Source organism: Oncorhynchus kisutch, unplaced genomic scaffold (assembly GCF_002021735.2).
Source record: "Oncorhynchus kisutch isolate 150728-3 unplaced genomic scaffold, Okis_V2 scaffold1849, whole genome shotgun sequence".
Taxonomy (NCBI): Eukaryota; Metazoa; Chordata; class Actinopteri; order Salmoniformes; family Salmonidae; genus Oncorhynchus; species Oncorhynchus kisutch.
The window spans coordinates 1-18,764 of record NW_022263794.1 but is presented as its reverse complement, the minus strand read 5'-3'; the positions used below and the strand labels follow the sequence as shown (position 1 = coordinate 18,764).

The 18,764-nt window shown below is 47.8% G+C and overlaps 1 protein-coding gene across 1 annotated transcript in view; it reads right to left on the bottom strand.

Annotated features, from left to right (window-relative positions):
- Nucleotides 1–14,279, bottom strand: part of LOC109881569 (ATP-binding cassette sub-family C member 9) — a gene marked incomplete at its 3' end in the record, with an annotated part of 36,922 nt that extends 22,643 nt beyond the window's left edge. Inside the window, 11 exon segments of the mRNA XM_031819106.1 lie at nt 240–278; nt 1,017–1,052; nt 2,515–2,620; nt 4,284–4,356; nt 8,314–8,421; nt 10,302–10,410; nt 10,568–10,710; nt 10,844–10,884; nt 12,562–12,724; nt 13,000–13,134; nt 14,092–14,279. Coding sequence (XP_031674966.1) covers nt 240–278; nt 1,017–1,052; nt 2,515–2,620; nt 4,284–4,356; nt 8,314–8,421; nt 10,302–10,410; nt 10,568–10,710; nt 10,844–10,884; nt 12,562–12,724; nt 13,000–13,134; nt 14,092–14,244 — 1,106 coding nt within the window.
- Between the last annotated feature and the right edge of the window lie 4,485 nt (nt 14,280–18,764).

Sequence of the window (18,764 nt, the reverse complement as noted above, 5' to 3'; positions counted from 1 at the left end):
GAGGGATATAGGGAATGATGGCAGGGGAATGGAGGGATTGAGGGAGGGATATAGGGAAAGATGGCAGGGGAATGGAGGGATTGAGGGAGGGATATAGGGAATGATGGCAGGGGAATGGAAGGATTGAGGGAGGGATATAGGGAATGATGGCAGGGGAATGGAGGAAGGGGGTGACGGCAGTGGAAGGGAGGAAGGGGGTGACGGCAGGGTCCCTTCAGAGGAAGTTTAAAAAGGGGTACCTCCTGGTTTCTTCAAAAGACCCGTCCGTCTCAAAACAACTGCAAGTCACGTTCAATGTGTTAGAGTCTGTACAGCCAGATAGACACAACCACCTCGACTTCAACTTCCTTTACACATGAAGAGCTGAACCGCACGCGTGTGTGTGTGTGTGTGTGTGTGTGTACAGAGTTGCGTATGTGTGTTCAAATGTAAATCTAGCAGAAGTGTCCTTACAGTAAAGCCCTAAAACTGTGTATCGGGGCGAAGACATTTGGACCGAGAGCCAAGAGCCAATTTAATCCAGCTTTATCTACAGAATGACCTCCCTCAACAGTGCAGGCATACTGTCATGATACTGTCATTGTCTCAGGCCCAGGGCTCTGTCTGCTCTAATAGTGTTATGGCTTCTCCTAGAATGATGTAGGTCTACATGAGGGTGGGTGGGATTCAGTGGGGATAACAGCGTCTGCTTAATCAACCATTCTCAACCCAGTCCTTGGGGCCACTAGTCCTTTCACATATTTGGTGTATATTCAAAACTAGCCTAAATGATTCAACTAGTCAACTAATAGCCAACTGACTTAAGTGTTGAGACCTAAATGATTCACATGGTCAACTAATAGCCAACTGACTTAAGTGTTGAGACCTAAATGATTCACATGGTCAACTAATAGCCAAATGACTTAAGTGTTGGGACTAAAGGATTCATATGGTCAACTAATAGCCAAATGACTTGTAAATGTAGAATGTACTGTACAGGGATGAGATGGGAAGAGTAAACCCGAGGGAGAAAATACCTGTTGGCCTCGTGCAGCATCTCACTCACAGGCAGTCTGATTTAGATAGAAAACAACCACGACAGAAGAAGACAGAACACAGACAAGGCTGAGGTTAGTGTCTACGGCCCGTGGTGACTACCTGTCCTGCTATGGTACTGACTGGCACCTTCGTTCGCTCACATAAGAGTGGACTTTATTTGGAAAGGTCAATTTCATTTTTGGATTACTGCTAAGAAGAGCAACCGTTATGGTTCTAAACAGATTGAGGAGACATAGTGGTTCTAATGGTAACTGTGGTGCACCATCAGTATCATAGAGAACTTTAAAGAACTATATGGACCATGTTTCATAGCAGTGTATGAAGGGAGAGAAGTGTTTAATAGATTGGTAAGGTATATTACAGCTTATTAACAGGCTGGGACTTAATGGAGAACAATCAAATCAACAGTTACTAAACCTACAACAAACTAATACCACTGTTTTCATTCAGTCTAGCTCCAAATGAAAACCTTCTGGTCAGAAGTGTATTATTCATTCAATAAACCCAAACAAATACTTAACCCAATCCAATCTAATTCAATTATACAATTGAACACTTCCTGGACACGTAATCACGCTAACTCCCAGCCAATATGTTGTTGGCAAGAAAATGCTGCAACGCCCAGTTCGTTAGCAATTAGCATGTGTCTGTTCTTCCGCTCAGGTTTCAGTCTAAATGCTAATGCTATGAATGCTAATGCTATGAATGCTAATGCTATGAATGCTAATGCTATGAATGCTAATGCTATGAATGCTAATGCTATGTATGCTAATCAGAGATCCATCTCCAGAACATCACATACAACCCAATCTTAATTTGACATTAGAGTACATTAATGTGAGTGCAGATCTCAAATTAAGATTTGGCCCTAGGAGATGGACATAGATTTTCTGTTTTGTTGTAAAAATATGAATAACAGAGAAATGTGAAGACAGAGAGTTGAAAATGGAAAGGTCCAGTTTTATAAGTGATGGTGACTGTGAGGTTGTGTTATAGAGATGAGTAGATAGATAGATGATGTTAGACAGTCAAAGTTCAGGCAAAGCTGTCACCAGCAAGCAGACAGTGAGCGATGTACAGAGAGACAGAGGAGCAGCCAGCTCTCCTTCCATAGCAACCACAGCCACAGAGACAGACACAGACACAGGAAGGACAACACACAGGACCAACAAGATGGAGGGTGGAATGGCTTCTTATTCCACAGATGAAGGCTTTGATTAGCATTGGTGGAGAAGCACAGTGAAACACCCATTTCAAATGGACTTAATGGACGAGTCTGACAGCTAGTCAACTCTAGAAAGACACGACGACCCAAAACGAGACTGAGAGGGATAAAGAGGAAATGAGATGTGTGTCCATCTTGGTCTTTGAGTGGACCTCAGCATGTTCAGTACCTAATAAAGATGAGGACGCCAGAGATTTACACCCTGTTATAGACCTTCTAACATGTAGCTTATGCCGGTTGATACCACTCACTTGCTCCAGTAGACCTTTCCACTGAGGGTCTGCATCTCTCCCAGCATGGCCAGCAACAGGGACGACTTCCCACAACCCACCTGGCCCACGATCATGGTCAGCTGACCTGGAGATCAGACACAGGACAAGAAGACACTATATAAAGGTAAGAAGACACTATATAAAGGTATGAAGACACTATATAAAGATAAGAAGACACTATATAAAGATAAGAAGACACTATATAAAGATAAGAAGACACTATATAAAGATAAGAAGACACTATATAAACACAAGTAGACACTATATAAAGATAAGAAGACACTATATAAACACAAGTAGACACTATATAAAGATAAGTAGACACTATATAAAGATAAGAAGACACTATATGAAGGTATGAAGACACTATATAAAGATAAGAAGACACTATATAAAGGTATGAAGACACTATATAAAGATAAGAAGACACTATATAAAGATAAGAAGACACTATATGAAGGTATGAAGACACTATATAAAGGTATGAAGGCACTATATAAAGATAAGAAGACACTATATAAAGATAAGAAGACACTATATAAAGATAAGAAGACACTATATGAAGGTATGAAGACACTATATAAAGGTATGAAGGCACTATATAAAGATAAGAAGACACTATATAAAGATAAGAAGACACTATATGAAGGTATGAAGACACTATATAAAGGTATGAAGGCACTATATAAAGATAAGAAGACACTATATAAAGATAAGAAGACACTATATAAAGGTAAGAAGACACTATATAAAGATAAGAAGACACTATATAAAGATAAGAAGACACTATATAAAGGTAAGAAGACACTATATAAAGATAAGAAGACACTATATGAAGGTATGAAGACACTATATAAAGGTATGAAGGCACTATATAAAGATAAGAAGACACTATATAAAGATAAGAAGACACTATATAAAGATAAGAAGACACTATATGAAGGTATGAAGACACTATATAAAGATAAGAAGACACTATATAAAGATAAGAAGACACTATATAAAGGTATGAAGACACTATATAAAGGTAAGAAGACACTATAAAGATAAGAAGACACTATATAAAGGTATGAAGACACTATATAAAGGTATGAAGACACTATATAAAGGTATGAAGACACTATATAAAGCATTAGAGACAACAGATTGTTCTATGTCAATCTGACATTGATAATGTCTGTTACAGCCCTGGTTAAATCTTAAAAGTAGGACAGGATATTGGGATATCTTTACACTCTCAATTTACATCAGTCATGTTTCCACATCAGTGGAGGCTGGTGGGAGGAGTTATAGGAGGATGAGCTCATTATAATGGCTAGAATGGAGAATTAATTGAACGGAGTCAATCATGTAGTTTCCATACGTTTGATACCGTTCCATTTATTACATTCCAGCCATTATAATGAGCCTGTCCTCCTATAACTCCTCCCACCAGCCTCCACTGTTCCACATATCCTACATAACACATCTACTCCCTCAGCTGCAGCAAATAGTGAACTACCAGGACCAGCCTATCCTGTTTGTCTAAGCTGTCATATCTTACGGGCCACGGGCCATGAGGTCATAGCAGGGAGATATACTACACTGTCACACACACACACACAGCTGGTGTTAGATATACTACACTGTCTCACACACACACACACACACACACAGCTGGTGTTAGATATACTACACTGACTGTCGACGACCTCCTAAACAGGACGCATCCTGGCGTTGCCATAGTGTTCCCAGCAGGATCAGGTTACCTGTTGGAATGCAGATGTTGATGTCGGACAACGTTGACAAGTTGCTTCCCCATGTGAAGAATCCACCGTTCACCTGAACAGGATACAGTGGGATCAGGCTGACAGAAAAGCATTAGACATGGAGCCTATATGACATGGAGCCTACCTGACATGGAGCCTACATGACATGGAGCCTACATGACATGGAGCCTACATGACATGGAGCCTACATGACATGGAGCCTACCTGACATGGAGCCTACATGACATGGAGCCTACATGACATGGAGCCTACATGACATGGAGCCTACATGACATGGAGCCAACATGACATGGAGCCTACCTGACATGGAGCCTACCTGACATGGAGCCTACATGACATGGAGCCTACCTGACATGGAGCCTACCTGACATGGAGCCTACATGACATGGAGCCTACATGACATGGAGCCTACCTGACATGGAGCCTACATGACATGGAGCCTACATGACATGGAGCCTACCTGACATGGAGCCTACATGACATGGAGCCTACCTGACATGGAGCCTACATGACATGGAGCCTACCTGACATGGAGCCTACCTGACATGGAGCCTACATGACATGGAGCCTACCTGACATGGAGCCTACATGACATGGAGCCTACCTGACATGGAGCCTACCTGACATGGAGCCTACATGACATGGAGCCTACCTGACATGGAGCCTACATGACATGGAGCCTACCTGACATGGAGCCTACATGACATGGAGCCTACCTGACATGGAGCCTACATGACATGGAGCCTACATGACATGGAGCCTACCTGACATGGAGCCTACATGACATGGAGCCTACCTGACATGGAGCCTACCTGACATGGAGCCTACCTGACATGGAGCCTACATGACATGGAGCCTACATGACATGGAGCCTACATGACATGGAGCCTACATGACATGGAGCCTACATGTTATAGTCTGCAGCTGGTGGTTTAGATACGTTTAGAAATAATGAACCATTTAGGTCTTTAAGGCAAATATAATAGCATGTTTACATAGTTATGTTGTGTTTTATGTCTTGTCCGATTCTACTGTTTATTATAGCCAGTAATCCCCCCTCCCTTCCATCCCCTACAGCAAAACCACACAAGATCTGAGATTCAGTGACGCAGAACTAATAAATACAAGTTGAAAATGAAAGACAGACGTCTTATTACCGCTGAGAAAAGAGACTTGGTAAATTAAGTTTGTAAATAGACAGAGCGGATGTTACGGGGGTGAGGACCAGAGGGGATGGGGAGTCTTGAAAGGGAGGCTGGGATAGGGGTAGAGAGAGGTAGAGAGGGAGTGGAGGAAGATAGGGGTAGAGAGCGGAAGAGAGGGAGTGGAGGAAGATAGGGGTAGAGAGAGGAAGAGAGGGAGTGGAGGAAGATAGGGGTAGAGAGAGATAGAGAGGGAGTGGAGGAAGATAGGGGTAGAGAGAGGTAGAGAGGGAGTGGAAGAAGATGGGGGTATAGAGAGGTAGAGAGGGAGTGGAGGAAGATGTGGGTATAGAGAGGTAGAGAGGGAGTGGAAGATAGGGGTAGAGAGAGGTAGAGAGGGAGTGGAGGAAGATAGGGGTAGAGAGAGGTAGAGAGGGAATGGAGGAAGATATGGGTAGAGAGAGGTAGAGAGGGAGTGGAGGAAGATAGGGGTAGAGAGAGGTAGAGAGGGAGTGGAGGAAGATATGGGTAGAGAGAGGTAGAGAGGGAGTGGAGGAAGATAGGGGTAGAGAGAGGTAGAGAGGGAGTGGAGGAAGATATGGGTAGAGAGAGGTAGAGAGGGAGTGGAGGAAGATATGGGTAGAGGGAGATAGAGAGGGAGTGGAGGAAGATATGGGTAGAGAGAGGTAGAGAGGGAGTGGAGGAAGATAGGGGTAGAGAGAGGTAGAGAGGGAGTGGAGGAAGATATGGGTAGAGAGAGGTAGAGAGGGAGTGGAGGAAGATATGGGTAGAGAGAGGTAGAGAGGGAGTGGAGGAAGATATGGGTAGAGGGAGATAGAGAGGGAGTGGAAGATAGGGGTAGAGAGAGGTAGAGAGGGAGTGGAAGATAGGGGTAGAGAGAGGTAGAGAGGGAGTGGAGGAAGATATGGGTAGAGAGAGGTAGAGAGGGAGTGGAGGAAGATATGGGTAGAGGGAGATAGAGAGGGAGTGGAGGAAGATATGGGTAGAGAGAGGTAGAGAGGGAGTGGAGGAAGATAGGGGTAGAGAGAGGTAGAGAGGGAGTGGAGGAGGGTATGCTGGGAGGCAGAGATGGGGTGATAAGATGGAAGAGAAGAGAGAGGGAGGAATAAAGAGGGAGAGAGAATGGTTGACGAGACAGAGCGGAAGACAGAGAGAAGGGGTGATGGGATACAGAGAGGAAGACAAAGAGAAGGGGTGATGGGAGACAGAGAGGAAGACAGAGAGAAGGGGTGATGGGAAACAGAGAGGAAGACAGAGAGAAGGGGTGATGGGATACAGAGAGGAAGACAAAGAGAAGGGGTGATGGGAGACAGAGAGGAAGACAGAGAGAAGGGGTGATGGGAGACAGAGAGGAAGACAAAGAGAAGCGGTGATGGGAGACAGAGAGGAAGACAGAGAGAAGGGGTGATGGGAGACAGAGAGGAAGACAGAGAGAAGGGGTGATGGGAGACAGAGAGGAAGACAGAGAGAAGGGGTGATGGGAGACAGAGAGGAAGACAGAGAGAAGGGGTGATGGGAGACAGAGAGGAGGGTAGAGAGAGGCAGAGAGAAGGGGTAATGGGAGACAGTGAGGAGGGTAGAGAGAGGTAGAGAGAAGGGGTGATGGGAGACAGTGAGGAAGGTAGAGAGAGGCAGAGAGAAGGGGTGATGGGAGACAGAGAGGAAGACAGAGAGAAGGGGTGATGGGAGACAGAGAGGAGGGTAGAGAGAGGCAGAGAGAAGGGGTGATGGGAGACAGAGAGGGGGGTAGAGAGAGGCAGAGAGAAGGGGTGATGGGAGACAGAGAGGGGGGTAGAGAGAGGCAGAGAGAAGGGGTGATGGGAGACAGAGAGGGGGGTAGAAAGAGGCAGAGAGAAGGGGTGATGGGAGACAGAGAGGGGGGTAGAGAGAGGCAGAGAGAAGGGGTGATGGGAGACAGAGAGGAGGGTAGAGAGAGGCAGAGAGAAGGGGTGATGGGAGACAGAGAGGAGGGTAGAGAGAGGCAGAGAGAAGGGGTGATGGGAGACAGTGAGATAGGTAGAGAGAGAAAGTGGGTGAGATGAGAGAGGAGATTTGTCTGGTTCACACACAGCAGCCCATCCATTCGACCCTCCTGCTGCCCCCAAGCTCATTAACAGACTGCCTACAATAATGCTGTGGGTCCACAGGGACAGCAACAGGATGTGGACCCCAAAGAGACCAGAACAGGGGCTGAGAACATGTCAGTTAATGAGGGTTCTCTGTTCTCATGAGAATCCCCTGCCTCTGACTCATTATGTGGGTCCTGAGAGTTTAAACTGTCGGTAAATGTTGACATCTCCTCAGGGTGTGTTTCACACAATGGACAGGCCAAGAGATGAAACATCTGCTGTGAGAGATAGACAGTGGTAACATCTGCTGTGAGAGATAGACAGTGGTAACATCTGCTGTGAGAGATAGACAGTGGTAACATCTGCTGTGAGAGATAGACAGTGGTAATATCTGCTGTGAGAGATAGACAGTGGTAACATCTGCTGTGAGAGATAGACAGTGGTAACATCTGCTGTGAGAGATAGACAGTGGTAACATCCGTGGTGTCACGTGTTACTAGAGTGAATGACCCGGGTGGATGTGACAAAAAGGCCAGTTTAAAGGTTTGAGGACAACTGTCAGACTCCAGCTCAGAAGCCTCTGTGTGTCTACGTGTCTACGTGCGTGACGAGGCTGCACATGTACATGAGCTACAGCTTGTCTGTGAGTTGATAGCCTACGTGTCTGTTCCTGTGTCCGTGCATGCAGTCAGCGAGTGTGTGCGGTGCTGTGTGTGTCACAGGTCCTGAGAAGAAGGGCCAATGAGCATGTTGAGGTGTTGAACTTTGACCCCTGACCTTGACAGCCACGTCCTCAGTCTCGTTGGGTCGCAGTGGTCTGCGTGCTGGCTGCTCATAGTTGTCCATCTGGTAGAGCAGGGGCTGCTTCCTGTTTATAGCCTTGGTCTGGAGAGAGAGAGGTAGGGGGGAGATGGGGAGGGAGAGGGGAGAGGGAGGGAGAGGAGAGAGGAAGGGAGGGAGAGAGAGAGGCAGGGAGGGATAGAATGAAAGACAGAAATGGGGAGAGGGAGATGAAGGGAGGGAGAGGGGAGAGGGAGGGAGAGAGAGGAGAGAGGAAGGGAGGGAGAGAGGCAGGGGGGGGATGGGGAGGGAGAGGGGAGAGGGAGGCAGGGGGGGATGGGGAGGGAGAGGGGAGAGGGAGGGAGAGGGAGGGAGAGGAGAGAGGAAGGGAGGGATAGAATGAAAGACAGAAATGGGGAGAGGGAGATGAAGGGAGGGTGAGGGGGGAGAGAGAGAGAGGGAGGGAAGGGGATGAGGAGGGAGAGGGGAGAGGGAGGGAGAGAAAGGGAGGGAGGGAGAGGGGAGAGGAAGGGAGGGAGAGGGGGGAGAGAGAGAGAGGGAGGGAAGGGGATGGGGGGGGGAGGGGAGAGGGAGGGAGAGAAAGGGAGGGAGAGAGGGATAGGGGAGAGGAAGGGAGGGAGAGGGGGGGAGAGAGAGAGGGAGGGGGGGATGGGGAGGGAGAGGGGAGAGGGAGAGAGGGAGAGGGGAGAGGAAGGGAGGGAGAGGGGGGAGAGAGAGAGGGAGGGAAGGGGATGAGGAGGGAGAGGGGAGAGGGAGGGAGAGAAAGGGAGGGAGGGAGAGGGGAGAGGAAGGGAGGGAGAGGGGGGAGAGAGAGAGAGGGAGGGAAGGGGATGGGGGGGGAGGGGAGAGGGAGGGAGAGAAAGGGAGGGAGAGAGGGATAGGGGAGAGGAAGGGAGGGAGAGGGGGGAGAGAGAGAGGGAGGGGGGGATGGGGAGGGAGAGGGGAGAGGGAGAGAGGGAGAGGGGAGAGGAAGGGAGGGAGAGGGGGGAGAGAGAGAGAGGGAGGGAGGGGTAGAATGAAAGACAGAAATGGGGAGAGGGAGATGAAGGGAGGGTGAGAAAACAGAAAGAGAGAGATTGCATTCAGTGATAAACTTGGCCCCTCATCCGCTGTAACCTCCAGGGAGGACCCCCTCTCAGGCCCTGACTGAGACTGTCCCCAGAGGGAGCTTCTTATCCCCTACCCCTCATCCCCAAGACATCCCTCCCTCCCTCCTTCCTCCCTCCTTCAGCCCTAAACAAATGGCTCCTCCATCTCACACTAACCCCTCCGCCACTCGGTCTCGGTCTCCCTCCACTCCTTCTGAGGAGTCCAACACAGAAATAAACCTGTCAAAGTCCAGAGAACAGCTGAAGACATGACGAGACTGGCAGCAACCAGCAACTTAACAACTCCTGGTTGAGATTCCCCATGAAACACTGCTGCTAGATTGGCACGGTGTGTAGTTACAGTTCCTCCTTCTACAGAGACCAGATCTGCTCTGGTCAAACAGACACTTTCTCTGCAGTTCCACCAACAGCTTGAAGTTAGAAACACGTTGGTTCTGAAACTTGGTCAGTTGAAAAGCATCATAACCATCACATCATCCTGACGAGTTCATTAGCCGTGTTGGGAGCTGTGGAAACCCTGTAGTAACACAGTAGTTGTTGTATTCCATGCTGGCTGTAAATGAATAGCTCCTGGATTAGGCTCTGTGCTGTGCTGGCTGAATGTCCAGCATTAGCTGCTCTGGCAGAGGGACAGATAAGTAATTGGGTCATGTTCATTAGGGACCAAAGTGAATAAACAGACTGAAACACTAAGAGACTACCTCGAAACACACCATTTACTTTATATTTTGCTTCAGTGTTCCCTACTAAACACGACTCAGGCCTGTATTTGGGGCAGTGTTTGGTAATAGGGATGGTGGTGTGTGTGTGTGTGTGTGTGTGTGTGTGTGTGTGTGTGTGTGTGTGTGTACTAACCGCCCCAGGGTGTTTCTTACAGGCCTCTAGGGACACAGGCATGTCTCCGTTCCTCCAGCTGTCATCGCCAATCTCATCGCTCTGCAGGAACTCACCCAGCTTCTGGACGCTGTGGATAGGACATGATATGATAGGACACACACACACACACACACACACACACACATAAATAATCCTTCTATGATACAAATAAGATTCCAGCAGATTGTCTAGCTGGTAACTATCCAGTATTCAGTATCCCTGGGCGTCCTCAGTAGGCCTCTCACCTGACCATGGCCTTGACTGCAAAGCGGACCACGGTGGAGAGCAGGAACAGTGGGGTAACCAGGATGTGGAAGAGGGCCAGAGCAGCGAAGGCCTCCGAGGAGCTGGGTTTGGACTTGTTGATCAGGGCGTGGCTGACAAACGTCTGACAGAGACACAAAGGGACACACAGTTACTCAGTTTGGTATTGTTACCAGATTTCAGAGCTGGCAAAACACTAGCTACAATTGGCCCGAAAATGGCCTGCAGGATACAGGGATGATGAGAAACCCTCTTACCACAAGCACAGCAGCGATGGGGATTGCAGCATTCATGAAAACTGGGGAGGAAAAGAGGTCATATTATGTAACAACAGAGAGCCTTTGGAGAGAACAAAGACATGTTCAAACTTCAAAGCTCTTAAGTCAAACTGAGCCCCAAATATAAATGAGGACAGAATATAAGCAGTGTGAGTGTCTTACTGGACAAAATGGGGGGATTTCACAGCTCAAAAGAAAGGATGTGATAGCTTTTATAAAGTAACAGAGGAGATGTGTCTTATTGGAGGTGTAGAGGGCGAAGGTGTGTGTGTCTCACTAGACATGGAGGTGTAGAGGGCGAAGGTGTGTGTGTCTCACTAGACATGGAGGTGTAGAGGGCGAAGGTGTGTGTGTCTCACTAGACATGGAGGTGTAGAGGGCGAAGGTGTGTGTGTCTCACTAGACATGGAGGTGTAGAGGGCCACGGTGTGTGTGTCTCACTAGACATGGAGGTGTAGAGGGCGAAGGTGTGTGTGTCTCACTAGACATGGAGGTGTAAAGGGCCAAGGTGTGTGTGTGTCTCACTAGACATGGAGGTGTAGAGGGCGAAGGTGTGTGTGTCTCACTAGACATGGAGGTGTAGAGGGCGAAGGTGTGTGTGTCTCACTAGACATGGAGGTGTGTAGAGGGCGAAGGTGTGTGTGTCTCACTAGACATGGAGGTGTAAAGGGCGAAGGTGTGTGTGTCTCACTAGACATGGAGGTGTAGAGGGCGAAGGTGTGTGTGTCTCACTAGACATGGAGGTGTAGAGGGCGAAGGTGTGTGTGTCTCACTAGACATGGAGGTGTAGAGGGCGAAGGTGTGTGTGTCTCACTAGACATGGAGGTGTAGAGGGCGAAGGTGTGTGTGTCTCACTAGACATGGAGGTGTAGAGGGCGAAGGTGTGTGTGTCTCACTAGACATGGAGGTGTAGAGGGCCAAGGTATGTGTGTCTCACTAGACATGGAGGTGTAGAGGGCGAAGGTGTGTGTGTCTCACTAGACATGGAGGTGTAGAGGGCCACGGTGTGTGTGTCTCACTAGACATGGAGGTGTAGAGGGCGAAGGTGTGTGTGTCTCACTAGACATGGAGGTGTAGAGGGCGAAGGTGTGTGTGTCTCACTAGACATGGAGGTGTAGAGGGCGAAGGTGTGTGTGTGTGTCTCACTAGACATGGAGGTGTAGAGGGCCACGGTGTGTGTGTCTCACTAGACATGGAGGTGTAGAGGGCGAAGGTGTGTGTGTGTCTCACTAGACATGGAGGTGTAGAGAGCCACGGTGTGTGTGTCTCACTAGACATGGAGGTGTAGAGGGCGAAGGTGTGTGTGTCTCACTAGACATGGAGGTGTAAAGGGCCAAGGTGTGTGTGTGTCTCACTAGACATGGAGGTGTAGAGGGCGAAGGTGTGTGTGTCTCACTAGACATGGAGGTGTAGAGGGCGAAGGTGTGTGTGTGTGTCTCACTAGACATGGAGGTGTAGAGGGCGAAGGTGTGTGTGTCTCACTAGACATGGAGGTGTAGAGGGCGAAGGTGTGTGTGTGTGTCTCACTAGACATGGAGGTTTAGAGGGCGAAGGTGTGTGTGTGTCTCACTAGACATGGAGGTATAGAGGGCCAAGGTGTGTGTGTGTCTCACTAGACATGGAGGTGTAGAGGGCGAAGGTGTGTGTGTTTCACTAAACATGGAGGTGTAGAGAGCGAAGGTGTGTGTGTGTCTCACTAGACATGGAGGTGTAGAGGGCGAAGGTGCGGAGGCTGGTGAGCTCTTTGCCCCTGGTATCTTCTACACTGTCACAGAATATGTTCTCCCAGGCGTACAACTTCAGCAGCTTGATCCCCTTCAGAATCTCTGTGGTCTTCTTCAGACGTTCCGTAGACTGGTCCTGTCAGAAGAGGGCGATGCCTTATTGAAGATTTTAAACTACAAAATAATATAAATATATTCTCATTTCAACTGTTTTTAAAGGTTATTGTTTCCTTATCATATACTGTTTCCCTCATCACAACAGAAAATAACTGAAATCACTCAAATCTAGGCTATTTATTCATGGTAAAGCTTGCAGGTTCATCTCTAAAGAGACAGTGAAACTACGATCTAAGGGATTGGTGCAGGCAGTGTACAACCTGAGTGTCTCAATGTGAACAGAGGGTGACTCACCAGGGTGCTCTTCTGGGTGTCAGCCAGCTTGGTAGCGATCAGGTATTGGACTGGAGCCAGCAGCACGATGACTGAAGCTCCAATCAGAGCACTGGTCCCCAGCAGGTAGTACAGCAAGATCACGCCCATCACAATCTGAGCAGGAACACAACACAAAGATATGAGGGATATATTGGGGAGTTATCAGGGATATATTAGGGAGTTATTATGGAGTTATTAGGGATATATTATGGGGTTATTAGGGAGTTATTAGGGATATATTAGGGAGTTATTATGGATATATTAGGGAGTTATTATGGAGTTATTACGGATATATTAGGGAGTTATTAGGGATATATTAGGGAGTTATTAGGGATATATTAGGGAGTTATTAGGGATATATTATGGAGTTATTATGGAGTTATTAGGGCTATATTAGGGAGTTATTATGGATATATTAGGGAGTTATTATGGAGTTATTACGGATATATTAGGGAGTTATTAGGGATATATTAGGGAGTTATTATGGAGTTATTAGGAATAAATTGGGGGGCTTTGTGGGATATATTATGGTGTTATTAGGGAGTTATTAGGGATATAGTTGTGATATATTAGGGAGTTATTAGGGATATTTTATGGAGTTATTAAGGATATATTAGGAAGTTATTAGGGATATAGTTGTGATATATTAGGGAGTTATTAGGGATATATTATGGAGTTATTAGGGATGTATTAGTGATATATTATTGATGCATAATATTACGGTCATATTGGTACTGGCAGATAATGGCTTAAAAAATACATACCTGTTAACCCATATTCTGGGACAAAATCATGCTTTGGCGTCCAATTTGTTGGCCGGATCATACATAGAGACTATGTCCAGATAGATTGTATCTTACCAGCATGGCCCCACCTGCACTTACGTCAAATTGACCTCAAACGTTTTTTGTTGTTGTTGCATTTTAGCTAACCAATAACCCTTTTCCTAACCTTAACCTAATTCTCATAAGCCTGCTACGTTAATTATCCTAACCTACTGCGTAAATTCTCCTAACCTGCTACGAAAAGTACATTTCGACATAAGCTGAATTCTATCTAGTCAAAACCCACCTGCACCGGCATGGCCCAGAGGTTGGGACACAGGAAGAGGAACCACATAAGCTGGTTGGTTTCTATGGCAACCAGGTTGTTGATCTGGCCCAGGGTCATCTCTCCCATGGACATGTTAGAGGTGGACAGACGCAGGATCTTGTTGTAGATCATCGCCTAGGAAACGGACAGGACAGAGGACATTAACAACCTACTAGATACAGTACATTCACTTCTGTGACTGCCTACGGCTTGTCCCGATTCTCCACCTCTGTGACTTGTCTACGGCTGTCCCGATTCTCCACCTCTGTGACTGTCCACAGCAGTCCCGATTCTCCACCTCTGTGACTGCCTACGGCTGTCACGATTCTCCACCTCTGTGACTGTCCCGATTCTCCACCTCTGTGACTGTCTACGGCTGTCCCAATTCTCCACCTCTGTGACTGTCCCGACTTCCCACCTCTGTGACTTGCCTACGGCTGTCCCGATTCTCCACCTCTGTGACTGTCTACGACTGTCCCGATTCTCCACCTCTGTGACTGCTTACGGCTTGTCCTGATTCTCCACCTCTGTGACTGCCTACGGCTGTCCCGATTCTTCACCTCTGTGACTGCCTACGGCTGTCCCGATTCTCCACCTCTGTGACTGCCTACGGCTGTCCCGATTCTCCACCTCTGTGACTGCCTACGGCTTGTCCCGATTCTCCACCTCTGTGATTGTCTACGCTGTCTCGATTCTCCACCTCTGTGACTGCCTACGGCTGTCCAGATTCTCCACCTCTGGGACTGTCTACGACTGTCCAGATTCTCCACCTCTGTGACTGTCTACGACTGTCCAGATTCTACACATCTGTGACTGTCTACGACTGTCCAGATTCTCCACCTCTGTGACTGTCTACGACTGTCCAGATTCTCCACCTCTGTGACTGTCTACGGCTGTCCCGATTCTCCAACCTCTGTGACTGTCTATGATGTCCAGATTCTCCACCTCTGTGACTGTCTACGACTGTCCAGATTCTCCACCTCTGTGACTGTCTACGACTGTCCAGATTCTCCCCTCTGTGACTGTCTACGGCTGTCCCGATTCTCCACCTCTGTGACTGTCTACGACCTGTCCAGATTCTCACACTCTGTGACTGTCTACGGCTGTCCGATTCTCCACCTCTGTGACTGTCTACGGACTGTCCAGATTCTCCACCTCTGTGACTGTCTACGGCTGTCCCGATTCCCCACTTTATTTTGCACCTCCCCACTCCCCGTCATGAATGAACCAACGGCAGAAACTCCCGTCAGCCAATGACTACACATCTAATGTTTTTAAATCTATGACAGAGATGAACAAGTGAACACTTTGGGTAAAGGATGGAGAATCGGTGACGCAGTATCCTACAAATCCCAGAATCTCCAGTCAGTCACAGCAGGGCTCCACGGAGGGTTGATGCCGGTCTCTATGGGGACATAGTAGGAGGCCTGTAGGAAGGTCCGCTGTAGCACCATGGGCCAGGAACAGCAGAACAGCCAGCACTGACGTATTCTGGAGCAGCTCGTTGGATGACATGAAGTAGACCTCGAATAGGGGACCATGATAGACAGTCACACACACAACACACACCCACACAACACACACACACACACACACACACACACACACACACACACACACACACACACACACACCACACAACACACCACACACACACACACACACACACACACACACACACACACACACACAGATAGTAGGTTAGAGCAGATGTAGGGGACTGTAAAAAGCAAGACCTGACACTACCCAGACCCCGTCACTACCCAGACCCTGTCACACACAGAGAAGGACAGAGAGTGAGAGTGTGAGATGAGTGAGGAATTTTCCATGTCACTTAGAAATGCGCGCCTGCAGTACTTCAGCCTAAACTCTCTGTTCCTCTGTTCAGCACTCTGACACCGGCACTGTGCACAATGCTCAACTTTAGAGAGATGTACCTCTGTTCAGCCCTCTAACATGATACTCTACTTTAGAGAGACGTTTCTCTGTTCAGCCCTCTGACATGATGCTCTACTTTAGAGAGATGTTCCTCTGTTCAGCCCTCTGACATGATGCTCTACTTCAGAGAGACGTTCCTCTGTTCAGCCCTCTAACATGATACTCTACTTTAGAGAGACGTTCCTCTGTTCAGCCCTCTGACATGATGCTCTACTTCAGAGAGACGTTCCTCTGTTCAGCCCTCTGACATGATGCTCTACTTCAGAGAGACGTTCCTCTGTTCAGCCCTCTGACATGATGCTCTACTTCAGAGAGAGACGTTCCTCTGTTCAGCCCTCTGACATGATGCTCTACTTCAGAGAGAGACGTTCCTCTGTTCAGCCCTCTAACATGATGCTCTACTTTAGAGAGACGTTCCTCTGTTCAGCCCTCTGACATGATGCTCTACTTCAGAGAGAGACGTTCCTCTGTTCAGCCCTCTGACATGATGCTCTACTTCAGAGAGAGACGTTCCTCTGTTCAGCCCTCTGACATGATGCTCTACTTCAGAGAGACGTTCCTCTGTTCAGCCTCTAACATGATGCTCTACTTCAGAGAGATGTTCCTCTGTTCAGCCTCTGACATGATGCTCTACTTCAGAGAGACGTTCCTCTGTTGAGCCCACTGACATGATGCTCTACTTCAGAGAGACGTTCCTCTGTTCAGCCTCTGACATGATGCTCTACTTCAGAGAGACGTTCCTCTGTTCAGCCTCTAACATGATGCTCTACTTCAGAGAGATGTTCCTCTGTTCAGCCTCTGACATGATGCTCTACTTCAGAGAGACTTTCCTCTGTTGAGCCCACTGACATGATGCTCTACTTCAGAGAGACGTTCCTCTGTTCAGCCTCTGACATGATGCTCTACTTCAGAGAGACGTTCCTCTGTTCAGCCCTCTGACATGATGCTCTACTTCAGAGAGATGTTCCTCTGTTCAGCCCTTTAACATGATGCTCTACCTTAGTTCATCAGTTCAGTGCTGCTGACTCCCCACAGGTCCCAGGATAGTTTATTTCTGTGTCCTAAATGGATTTCTGGTGTACCTTTAAAAGTTAGTTGAGGAAAGTGTGTGTGTGTTTCTGTATCTGTGTGTGTGTGAGGGTGTGAAATATGCTGAGGGATCATTTGTGTCTATAATATAATTGGTCTAATGGGGGTGACGTGGTGGCTGGGACAGGGACAGGGTTGGGAACAATGGCGCTGTCGACGCCTCATGACATCACAGAGGAAGTGAGTCATCATGAGAAGACGAGCAGACCACCCTGCTGCGCCCTCATGGCGGTACGATGTCGATGACACAACCCACAGCGTCAGACAGTGAGCTAACTATATAATAAACTATTTATCTCTATGGAGCTAACTAGCCAACAGTCACAACAACATGGAGGAATGTGTCACACAAACAAGACGTCTGCTGTATCAAATTGAATCACTTGAATGAGCCGTAACGGGCATAACATAGGAGGAACGAACAGTAACTATGGTACCAGGAGCAGAGTTATGGGCCGATGGGACCAGGAGCAGAGTTATGGGCCGATGGGAACAGTAATTATGGTACCAGGAGCAGAGTTATGGGCCGATGGGAACAGTAATTATGGTACCAGGAGCAAAGTTATGGGCCGATGGGAACAGTAATTATGGTACCAGGAGCAGAGTTATGGGCTGATGGGAACAGTAATTATGGGACCAGGAGCAGAGTTATGGGCTGATGGGAACAGTAATTATGGTACCAGGAGCAGAGTTATGGGCTGATGGAACAGTAATTATGGTACCAGGAGCAGAGTTATGGGCCGATGGGAACAGTAATTATGGTACCAGGAGCAGAGTTATGGGCTGATGGGAACAGTAATTATGGGACCAGGAGCAGAGTTATGGGCTGATGGGAACAGTAATTATGGTACCAGGAGCAGAGTTATGGGCTGATGGGAACAGTAATTATGGTACCAGGAGCAGAGTTATGGGATGATGGGACCAGGAACAGAGTTATGGGCCGATGGAACAGTAATTATGGTACCCGGAGCAGAGTTATGGCCGATGGGAACAGTAATTATGGGACCAGGAGCAGAGTTATGGGCCGATGGGAACAGTAATTATGGTACCAGGAGCAGAGTTATGGGCTGATGGGAACAGTTTATGGTACCAGGAGCAGAGTTATGGGCTGATGGGACCAGGACAGACAGAGTTATGGGCCGATGGGAACAGTAATTATGGTACCAGGAGCAGAGTTATGGGCTGATGGGAACAGTAATTATGGTACCAGGAGCAGAGTTATGGGCTGATGGGAACAGTAATTATGGGACCAGGAGCAGAGTTATGGGGCGATGGGACCAGGAACAGAGTTATGGGCGATGGGACAGTAATTATGGTACCAGGAGCAGAGTTATGGGCCGATGGGAACAGTAATTATGGTACCAGGAGCAGAGTTATGGGCTGATGGGAAACTGTAATTATGGTACCAGGAGCAGAGTTATGGCTGATGGGAACAGTAATGTGAGACCAGGAGCAGAGTTATGGGCCGATGGGAACAGTAATCATGGGACCAGGAGCAGAGTTATGGGTGATGGGACAGTACATATGCGTACCAGGAACAGAGTTATGGCCCGATGGGAACAGTATTACACACCACACTCCTTCCTTGACGGGCTTTTTGTTGAGATGTTCGACGATGCCATAGA